At 50.0% G+C, this 10,692-nt stretch overlaps 1 protein-coding gene across 1 annotated transcript; it reads right to left on the reverse strand.

Annotated features, from left to right (window-relative positions):
* Nucleotides 1-883: 883 nt before the first annotated feature.
* On the reverse strand, nt 884-5,012 carry MYC (MYC proto-oncogene, bHLH transcription factor). The gene is made up of 3 exons (XM_050314084.1): nt 4,689-5,012; nt 3,071-3,776; nt 884-2,013 (listed from the first exon to the last, which is right to left on the reverse strand). The coding sequence occupies exons 2-3, from the start codon at nt 3,759-3,761 to the stop codon at nt 1,451-1,453; spliced, it is 1,254 nt and encodes a 417-aa protein (XP_050170041.1). The 5' UTR covers nt 3,762-3,776; nt 4,689-5,012; the 3' UTR covers nt 884-1,450.
* Nucleotides 5,013-10,692: the final 5,680 nt, after the last annotated feature.

The raw sequence follows: 10,692 nt of genomic DNA on the forward strand, positions 1-10,692 counted from the left end.
GTGGAGCTAAAAGTGGGTAAAAAGGGGAGAAAAAGATCAAATCTAATGTTAGGAGCTGTGTCAAGCAAGTACTTTATGGCCCATCCAAAGCTGATCATGAGACAAGTCCTGAATATAAATATTATTTAATATGTCTGGCAAATGTTAGGAATCTGTCTGAGCATATCCTCCAAGTAAGAAATAGCTCTCCTTTTCCTTTGCTCCCTTTTGTGTGTCCTTGAACTTTGTATCCCTTGAAATCCTAAGTAACTATTCACATTAATAAAGTGTTAAGGTGTTTGACCAGGAAGATTGGCTCTGCTGATTTCAGCACTTAAAAAGGGAAACCGCTCTGTTGTTTTAACCACTTCAACACTCACCCTCTCAGTTTATTTTCTTATCCCCTTTAACTTCTGTTAAAATCAAACAGGAAGCAATTAAGGTGAGCCTACTACAAAGCAGCCCTCAAAGTACATGGCTGGATCTCTAGTGCAGAATGAAGGTCATGCCCTGAAAATGTAATTATACGTATGTGGAAGGAATGCAGAGCCTATACAACTGGGGTGACCAGTGAGAAAATACACCACTCCAACTTCACTTTCAGCAGGCAGATGACCATGGCCAAGACATACATTGCTACCAGTCCTTTCATGGAGGATGTGGGGGCAATGAAAGTTGAAACAATAAGGCACATTAGATCAACAATTTTATCTACTTGAGTTAAGAGATGTGGAGGGAAGGAAGAAACAACTCCCTACTAAGGTGCAAAGTTCCCCCTCATCTAACTCCCCTTTGACTTTTAGCAGGTCACTTTCATGACGACAGAAAAAGGGATGTCATGGGAATAGGGATCTAATGACAACAATGGGAGACAAAGCGAAGTCTTTACACAGGATTTAGCTAATTATATTTTGGGCAAATATTTATTTATCTAAAAACAAAATAAAAATAATTTTTAAAAGAAAAAATGTATTTAAATAAAAAACAAAATTGTGAAATGTTATGGCACAGAAGTTCAAGACAAGTATAAATCCAGTTGCCACAACTGTTGCGTATTAATGTTGCACATTTTTCTATAAAGGCTTTATTAAAGGTATTTACATGGCAATATGATGTGTAAATATATACAGCAAACTGGGGATAACTTTTTTGTTTTGGATTCTCGTATGAAAAAATGCCTTAAATACAAAATTTTAAAAGAAAAAAAGTTGAAGAGTTCATCCCCAAGCATGAAGAATGTCCCATCATCCCTTATGTCCAAAGTATCAATTATGAGGCAGTTTTGAGGTTCTGGCCAAATCCTTGGGAGATTCAGCCAAGGTTGTGTAGTCTCAAGTTAAATCGCACAGCATGCAGTTGCAATAGTTCCATACTCAATGGACTGTGTAGTTCATGAGTGATATTAGAAACAGTAATATTTTATCATAGTTTCAGTCTAGCTTGGGTTATTCTAAGTGATGCCCAAGAGTTCCTACGCACAAGAGTTCCTTAGCTGCTCGAGTTTGTGTTTCAACTGTTCTCTCCTCCGCCTCAACTGCTCTTTCTCTGCAATCAGTCTGTGTTCATCTGACTGGATGGAAAGAACGTACTCTGTTGCTTTTTTCAGGATGACAACCTTGGGTGCCTTCTCATTGTTGGCCACCTCAGGTATCTGATCACGCAAGGCAAAGAAACTCAGCTTCAGCTCATTTCTCCTCTGGCGCTCCAAGACATTGTGTGTTCGCCTCTTGTCGTTCTCTTCCGAATCTGATGTGCGCGGACTCGAGCATTTTCGGTTGTTGCTGATCTGTTTGAGAACTCTGCCACTGTCCAACCTTAGCCTTTTTGCAGCTGGGTATTCAACCTTAGTAGAGGGAGGAGCAGCATAATTGTGCTGATGGATGTTGACATGACACCGTTTGAGAACTAGTGGGCTGTGGTGGAGCTTACTGTGCTCTTCTGACGTGTCTGTGCTGGACTCTGTGCTTGATTCGGATTCATTTGCCTCAGCTAATGTAACGACATCGATTTCCTCATCTTCCTCTTGTTCTTCTTCTGCCAGAAAAAAAATTAAATAAATTCATAAGCTGCATGAAGAGACTCTCAAGGCTGCTGTATGCATAAGGGAAGGTTACTCTGAACTGCACAGTGAGCAAACCAATGACAAACCCTTCTTAAACTCATTAGATGATGCTGGACACTGCTTTCCCCAAGAGCCTTTCCTTTAAGGAAGCAATGCTTCAAGTGCAATAAGACACACTGACTTCAGTCCAAACCCTGGCTCCCTGATTTCAAAAATTATAGAGATCTTGCGTAATCCCGAGGAGTGCATGAAAGATAGTAGGAAAGTTTAACCTCGGTTGTCAGCAGTACAGCGCAATAAAGCTCCAAGACTCAAGCTGCCCTTAATTATGGATTTAGAAGGCTTTGGCCACGCCTCAAAAAAAGCTTACTTAACACACATGTGTATTCAGAGACATTTTCTGAATCTCTCTTGATCTGATCTGTTAATTTGTGGAAAATCGGAAGGGGGGTTAAAAAAAAAAAAAAAAAAAAAGGAAAAAAGAAAAATGAAAAAGGGAAGGCTGTAGCTCTTTGGGTAGAAACTCACTTCCAAACCAGATTTACGAGGGAGCGGAACCCGCTGTCACATACCTAAGAAAGCATTTCTAAAACTTTCCCAGCCCCATTCACTCCCCTGCAGTCACTTTCACTAGCACCTCCCTGACTGCACATTCCCCCCGCGGCTCTCGGGCGGGAGTTAACTCCTTCCCGGCCCATGGGTGGCACCGGGAGCCAGCCTTATCGGGACCCCCTTATGAAAGTTTATCCCTCCTACACCTCCTTTTTCTATCTTTCTCCCCCCCGCTTTCCTCCTCCCTCCCGGAGGGAAAACTGGGCTGTTTTTCCAGGAAATAAACTGGCTAGGAGTCTCTCCGTGCCTCGCTAACGTGGCATTTAAAAAAAATCCCACGCGGGGAAGGGGGCCAGAAGGGGGGTGATGAGGGAGGCGAGGGGGGGTGGTGCTGACTTCCAGCTGCGCCCCCGGGAGCCCTTTTGGCGCCGCGCGGGTTTCCCACACCCTTCCCGGGCACGCGTGGGTCCCACTCACCCGAGTCGCTGCTGGTCGTGGGCGGCGTGTCGTCGCCCAGCAGGGACGCGGGGCTGGCGCCGGGCGGTGCGGCCCGCGGGGCCCGCTCGCTCAGCGGGTAGGGAAAGACCACCGAGGGGTCGATGCAGTCGGCGGCGGCGGCGCCCAGGTCGTGCAGGTAGAGGCAGGCGGAGGCGGCGGGGGACGCGGCCAGGCCCGGTGTCGGTGCCGGCGGCGTGCAGGGCGGCGGGCTGGGGCGGGCGGCGGGGCCCCCTTCCCGCCGGGCAGCCTGGTAGGACGCCAGTTTCTCCGAGACCACCTTCTCCAGCTTGGCGGCGGCGGAGAAGCTGCTCCACATGCAGTCCTGGATAATGATGGACTTGACGGTCTCGTCGTCCGGGTCGCAGATGAAGCTCTGGTTGACCATGTCTCCCCCGAGGAGCTCGGTCACGATCTCCAGCTGGTCGGCGGTGGAAGGGAAGCAGGAGGCGGCGGCCAGGCTGGATCGGCGGCTGGGAGAGAGGGGCGGCGTGGGCAGCAGCTCAAACTTCTTCCAGATGTCCTCGGACGGGGCGGGGGGCTGCAGTTCGCTGCCCCGCTGCTGCGCCGCCAGGTAGAAGTTCTCCTCCTCCTCCTCGAAGTAGAAGTAGGGCTGCACCGAGTCGTAATCGTAGTCGTAGTTCTTGCTGGAGAAGCCGGCGCTGAGCGGCATCGCGGCGGCTGGTGCCTGCAGAAGGGAGGGGGGAAAGCGGGGGGCCCGGGTGAGCCGTGCTCTGCCGCGGGGGTCGGTATCCCCCGGCTTCGGCGGGGCCACCAGCCCCCCGGCGCGCAGCGCTCCCTCCCGGCTCCCCACGCCGTGCCGGTGGGGAAGCGCGCAGTCGCGTTTAGTAAAAAAAAAAAAAAAATTAAAATAAGAAAAAAAAAGAAGAAAAAAGGACGCCCCCCCAACCCTTCACCCCATTCCAAGTGCGGTGGAATAACCGTACGGCGAGACCTGACATACCAAGGGGTCGGCTGCCGGCTCCCGGACCACCCTCCCCGCTCCCCCGCAGGAGCTTCCACAGCCCGGGCGCCCGGCTCGGCTGGGCTCAGCTCGGCTCCCCACCGCCGCCGCTCTCACAGGGGGCACGGCTCCGGCACGGAGCTCCTTCCCTCCCGGGACTGCAGCGCCATCCCCATCCCACGTCCCGGCAGCCGGCGGGAAGGAGCGCCGAGCTCCCGGCAGCTTCCAGCCGGGAGCCGGGCTGCTGCTCAGCCACCCACCTGGGCGTGCTGGCACTGCGCGGGGACAGGCAGCGACCTTGGCAAACTTTGCCAAATCTTGTCATATATACATATATACAATCATATATATATGCATATAAGCAATGTATGCAATAACCAGAACCTGCCCGCGCATACGCGAGAAGCAAATGCTTCTCCCCCCTCCCCCCCAAAAATTAAATTAAAATCCGAGCTCAAGAAAAAGGATGGGAACGCCGGAGCCCATCAGAGGAGAGCGTCCGTCGGGAGGGACCGTCGATATCCAGGTCCGCGGAGCGCAGCCCCTCCAGCAGCCCGGGTGTCACCAGCCCGTGTCAGTCCAAATGCCACAACCGCGGGAATCGACTGATGGGAAGCGCAGAGCCCCGCAACTCACCGGCTTCTCCAACGCGCCAGCTGCGAGACGTAGCGAGGCGATTATTGCTGGCGGTGCGGGAACAACGAGGGAAAAATGGATAGATGATAAAAAAACACGCAAAAAGAACCGCCGGAGAGGACGGGTAAAAAAAAAAAAAAAAAAATTTAAAAATAATAATTATATATAAAAAAAAAAAAAAAAAAAAGACAAAACGCCGGGAGAATGTCGGTCTCTTCCTCCCACCACGGCTCGATAAACCCCACGGAGCGGCGGAGCAGCCGCCTCCCGGCGCGGTCGGTCGCTGGTGCGGGGCGGCGCGGCGCGCTGGCCGGTACAATAGAAGTTTAGTTGCTTTTCCTCCTTTAAAGCGCCGGCGAGGGGCGGGCGGGAACGGCCGCGGGGCGGGGGCAGCACCGGGGGCCTGCGCGCTCCGCCGCGCGCGCTCCCGCCCGCCCGCCCGCTCCCGGCCGCGCTGCCGCGCGCGCTCCGCGCTCCCGCCGCGGGGGGGCGCGCTGGGAGGGGGCGGCCGCGCTCCCCCCGCTCCGCTCCCGGGGATGCGGAGAGATCCGCGGCCCCGCTTTTACCCCCCCGCCTCTGCCGGGCGGGCAGGAGGGAGGGAGGGAGCTGCGCAGGGAGCGGCGATGCCGCGCTCCGCGTCCCTTTTTTTATTTATTTTACTTTTTTTTTTTTTTTTTTTTTTTTTGCCTTTTACTACGAGCTGCGCACGGAGAGGTCGGAAGTAAACATAGTAAAAAAAAAAAAAAAAAAATTACTAGCAGGGATTAAAGGCAGCTCCTCGCCTCTCCCCTCCTCCCGCAGGCGTTCTGGGCAAGGGAGAGCGCGGTGTTCCCCGCTGGCGGCGGAGGGGGAAGGAGCTTCTCCCGGCCTTCGCCCCCCTCGCGAGGCTCTGGTGCCTCTGGGCGAGCTGGTCCCGCAGCGCAGAGTGGTGGCCGAGGGGCGGCGGGGGAGGCGCGGGCTCCCGGCACAAAGGAGCGTGTGTAGCTCGGGCACCCCCCGCCTCGGTCGCCGCTTGATTATCCCGCCTCTGCCGGCGTCTGCAGAGGATTAAACCGGGAGAGGGCGGAGGCAGAGCCCCACGGGGGTCACCTTGCAGCCACTCTCCCTTTGGCGGTCCCCGCGTGTGCCCCCGCCCCGGCTTGTGCCGCCCCTGCTCTAACCACCTCCTCCGCCCCGGGATCTCCCCCTCCGCCCTCGGCCATTCCTGCGGGGCGCGGAGCTGCGGCGGCTGCCGAGGCCCCTCCTTTCTTACTCCCCATCGCGGGGGGTCCCGCTGGAACCCCGGCCCCGACGAGCCTTTAGCTGCCGGCGACTCTCCCGGGCGTTGCAGACACCTTCCCGCATCTTCCTCGCCCGCGGTTCTCCCCCCGCTCCTCGGGGCAGCTGCCTGCCTCCGGCGAGCTACGGCCCGCGCATCCTGCGCTGGCCTCTGCACTTGCGGGAGATGGTGGGGTATACCCTGCTGTGCCCCCCCCCCCCCAAATGCTTCCAGGCGGCTGTCCCGTCCTCACCGCAGGCACCCCGTTGGGATATTCTATGCCTATATGTGTATTTATTCCCCTCTCCAGGTTTTTGCTCAGCACCCGCGAGCGCAAGTCCTGCGGGGAGGGCGATGGGGAGCGCGGGGCCGCCCCGCGAGGGGGTAGGACCCCCCCGTTCCTCCCCCGTTCCTCCCCCGTTCTCCCCCCGTTCCTGGGGGCGGCCCCGAGTTCCCACGGCCGCGGAGCCGCTACGGCGGGGACATCGCGCCCCCTCCCGGCCACGGCTCCCGCCGCGGCACCTGCGGCCACCGCGACCCCCAAACACACGCACCCTGGGCCACAGCACATCCCTCTCACCTCCCCTCCCCCCCTCAAAAAAACCCTCAACCCCCCCATTTTTTTCCCCCCCCACGCTATTTGCTGAGCAATGTCTTGCAGAGTGTCTGCAAACATCACACTCCTCACGGAGCAGAGGGACACAAGAAAACTCGGACCATCTTCTGTTCCATGTCCTGTTGATAAAGAAGGGACAATTTTATGCTGACAGCATGATAAAACAAGCAAGAGCAGTGGCATAGATGCTTCACCTGCTGACTAGGTAGGACCATAGGTGTAGATGCTTTACCTAGCACCTGACGTTTTCAGAATGGGATTTACTCTTGCTCAGAAATCGCTTAAAATACATCGTGCTATTTTTAAATAACATCCCCCTCTGTCTGTAGCAAACCTTGCTGCTGTAAATGGAAATAACATTACTAAAGGCAGGCCTGAACTCAGCCAGAAAGGTGCAAGATCCAAATTAATCTAGTTATAACTGGTATAAAATGTGATATGGGTACTTTTGGCTATTTAAGAACAGCATCAGAATTGCCAGACACACAAAAAATGTCCACAAAATTGTAAAAGCCGTTGAAGTTCAGCTGGAGCTCATAGCAGTGGAAATATTATGAAATTACTCCAGTACAGATAGCCTGAAAATCATGATTGCAATATAATCATAGGCAGAGCAATTAACTCTAATATCACAGGTTATGACTTAAAGCGAAGAATAGTAACACTAGCAGATGGACCCTTTAAATACCCTGTGTTCACATGAATGGAAAAACAGGAAAGGAGGATTGGGAGAAATGTGCTATTGAAACAATACAGCCTTCAGAGGAAACAGTCTTTAAAATATTCTACAGGATTTCTTCAGGCCTCATGCAGATTGTGAGTTTGTTTTTTGTTGAGGAGCCAACTCTGAGGTGCATCGGTGTGGCTCTTACATGGCAGTTTCAGTGTAGATGAAGAAAGACATTTTACTCTGATTTCCTATGTTCAACCCCAGCTGAAAAAGAACAGAGGCAAGGTGTGAAATTAGTAAGTATCAATCTCCAGTAAAAAGGCCATTTTGGCAAAATAGCTGTTACACAGAAAGAATAAATGCAGAACGTTAAGGAGACAGCAGAGTCAAGGTGATTGTTTCGACGTGGTGATCAATAGGAAATGGGAGGGGACTGAGCTGGGAGCCTGGGTGGAATTTATGTGTGCTGGCAGAGTGGGAACCCATGAGAAGCAGAAATGAAAGTAAAACCTGAGAGAGAAGTGATGATGGTGGGAAAAGCTCTCACACCTCTCTGTCTGGAAACCCCTGAGACATATCGTAATGTGCTGTGTGCCTGTGCCACCTACTGCATGTTTGGCTTTCAGGAGACATACGCAATTTCTTTTTGAGATGACAATAAGCTGTCTAACAGTTGTGGGGTCACCATGAATCTATACTGCATCCACCTCTAGGGCCCCCAACATAAGGAGGACATGGACCTGCTGGAGTGAGTCCAGAGGAGGCCACACAGCTAATCAGGGTGCTGGAGAACCTCTCCTGTGAGGAAACGCTGAGACAGCCTGGAGAAAGGAAGGCTAGGTAGAAATATTAGAGCACCTTCCAATACCTAACAGGGGCCTACAAGAAAGCAAGAGAGGGACTTTTGACAAGGTCATGTAATAGTAAGATGAGGGGAAATGGCTTTAAAGTGAGAGTTGGTTTAGATTAGAGAGCAGGAGGAAATTCTTCACTCTGAGAGTGATGAACAGGTGCCCAGAGAAGTTGTAGCTCCCTCATCTCTGGAAGTGTTCAAGGCCACGTTAGGTGGGGCTTTGAGCAAACTGGTCCAGTGGAAGGTGTCCCTACCCATGGGAGAGGGGATTGGAAATATGTGACCTTTAGAGTCCCTTCCAACCCAAACCATTCTGTGATTCTATGAACTCATAGCTACCTTCAGAAATTTCTGCTGAAAGTTTCACTTGACCTCTCTGTGGCTTTGCAGGTTCCTGACCTTCCACCAGTGAGAAACAGGAAAGAACTAACTAGATATTAATTAGTCCCGGGCAGCCCTAACTACTTGAATGAGTGATATACCCAAACAAATGTGATCAGTGCTGTCAGAGCCATGAAAATAGGCTAGGGCACCTTTGCATAGCTGACAGCACCTGTGAATTATGTCTCCACTGCTACCCCAAAGGCCTCAGTCCAAAAAGCAGAGCCAAGAAGAATCAGATTTACCTTATTACTATAAAAGCCAGAAAAGAAATGTGTTACTTTTTCATCTCTTTCAGCAGCTGTAATTTCTTTAACAATAGGAGGTGAGATATGTGTAGGCAGAGACTGACACTGTTTCTGCAAGTTGCACAGCATTTACTAAATTAATAACATCTTCCTACCCCCCTCCTCCAGGCTCAGAAAGACTCATCTGCTGTGCTATCAAGTACCTTCTCAGTAGACTTTCCCAGCACAGAAGAGAAATGCAGACGTCTGGGAGGGCCACTGTCCTTGTCTGTTTACCACGGTGAAAAACAAGAGTCTGAAATACACCTCCTGTCAAAGATGGAGAGGACCTAGCACCACCACAGTTTCTATCCAGCTAGCTCAGCATGGCAGCCCCAGCCACAGTCATTAGAATGCTCATAAAGTGTGCAGAAGAAATCAGCAGGTTTTATAGATGACGTGTTACCAGTAAGTATGAATGAGAGAATCAGGATAAGATAAATTAAACTAAACTAAACTAAAATGTGCTAGTTTTAAACCAGGAGTAACATATCAAATACTAAGGTCTTGTCTGCTGTTAGAAGCCAAGGCTGTTTTCATCCTTGCCTTGTGGATGTCCATCTTCAGGCAGTGATGTCATGGGGTCAGTGAAAGTGGCATCTGGTGTAATTTATTTATTTGACTCTCCCTCATCCTCTCAGCTATGTGCCCAAGAGTGTTTGCAGCAAACATAGCAGCTTCTTCCTCTGCACCATGCCAGACTGTGGTCCTCACTATGGAAAAACTCAGGCCGTTTATTCCCAACAGGAAAACATAAACACACAGAAGGAAATAGCTGAAAACTGAATGGGGAGAAGGCTGTTATGTTAAATTACTCTCCCCAGAACTGCAGTGAGTACCACATCCCTCACAGAAATCCATGGAAACTCCAGAAAAGTAAGTTTTGTCATCAAGAGGATCAGGAGAGAGCCTGAACTGTTCCTTTGGTTTGGGCAAAACAGGAGATTCAAAATGATGCTTCTTTGAACCCAGAGTTAGGACTTTTCTTTCAATCTGACAGTGCATATGAAATAGGACTTTTTTATTATTTGACAGAACCAAATGTTTCAGATTTTGATTTTTTTAATCCGACTGCATGTGAAAGCAAGTCTTCAGTGAAACATAACCATTAGCAATTTTTAAAGGTGGTCTGCCATTAGACACATATGTGTTGGTGTATATTTGTCCTGCTTTTCCTATTCTCTAGGATCATTAAATTGAAGAAGACATCAAATTGAAAGACAGTAGTGTAACCAACATTTTTGAATACAGAGAATAAAATCCTTTACACCTGCTTTGGTCTTTCCATCGTGTGCAGCCTTTACCTTTATTGCTTCAGGGTAAAATTACTACAGCTGTTAATTTAATTTTGTTTACAGACAGTAAGATTTTGCAGTTTTTTCAAATGATCACGGTTCCTTTGGTATTAAATTTTAGTTTGTTTTCAAACAGGGCAGCTCTTGTTTAGTTTATTCTTAACTATATAACATAAAACTATTCAGCTGTGTATACAACTAACTTAAAATCTCAAACCAGCTTTTTTTTTTTTTTTCTGCCAGCTATTTTTGCTGATTAAACACACTACCTGTAAACTAATCTAAGTCTCATTGAAGCAAGGCCAAAACACAAGTAGAGTTTGAATCAACCCTTGCTACACAAATTAACACCTTTTGTCATGGATAACTGGAAGGGACCTAGCTAACACAAGTAGTTTTGGCATTCCTTGGTAGAAGAGAGTTTAGTCTAGCTGTGGATTAAGGGTGAATTACAGGAAATCTACACTGATTTAAGTATGTGATGAATGAGAAGAACTTCAAGGCCCTTGTGAAAGATAAACAGTTATTTTTGAAAGCCTGGGTAATTTAAATTTCTCTTCAAAAAGAAAAAGGAGTTGTTTCAGAACAACCAGCCCCAAAGGCCAGTCATACATCCCCATGGCCTCTGCATTCTCTGAATTGTA

The sequence above is a fragment of the Myiozetetes cayanensis genome, unplaced genomic scaffold (genome assembly GCF_022539395.1).
Source record: "Myiozetetes cayanensis isolate MyiCay16 unplaced genomic scaffold, myiCay2020 scf1, whole genome shotgun sequence".
Lineage (NCBI taxonomy): Eukaryota > Metazoa > Chordata > Aves > Passeriformes > Tyrannidae > Myiozetetes > Myiozetetes cayanensis.

What these genes read in the sequence shown, in the direction of transcription:
- MYC (XM_050314084.1), bottom strand. Translation starts at nt 3,761, where the DNA reads ATGCCGCTCAGCGCCGGCTTCTCCAGCAAGAACTACGACTACGATTAC. An exon ending in CACGACCAGCAGCGACTCGG is followed by an intron (nt 2,014 to 3,070) that starts GTGAGTGGGACC and finishes TTTTTCTGGCAG; the next exon opens with AAGAAGAACAAGAGGAAGAT.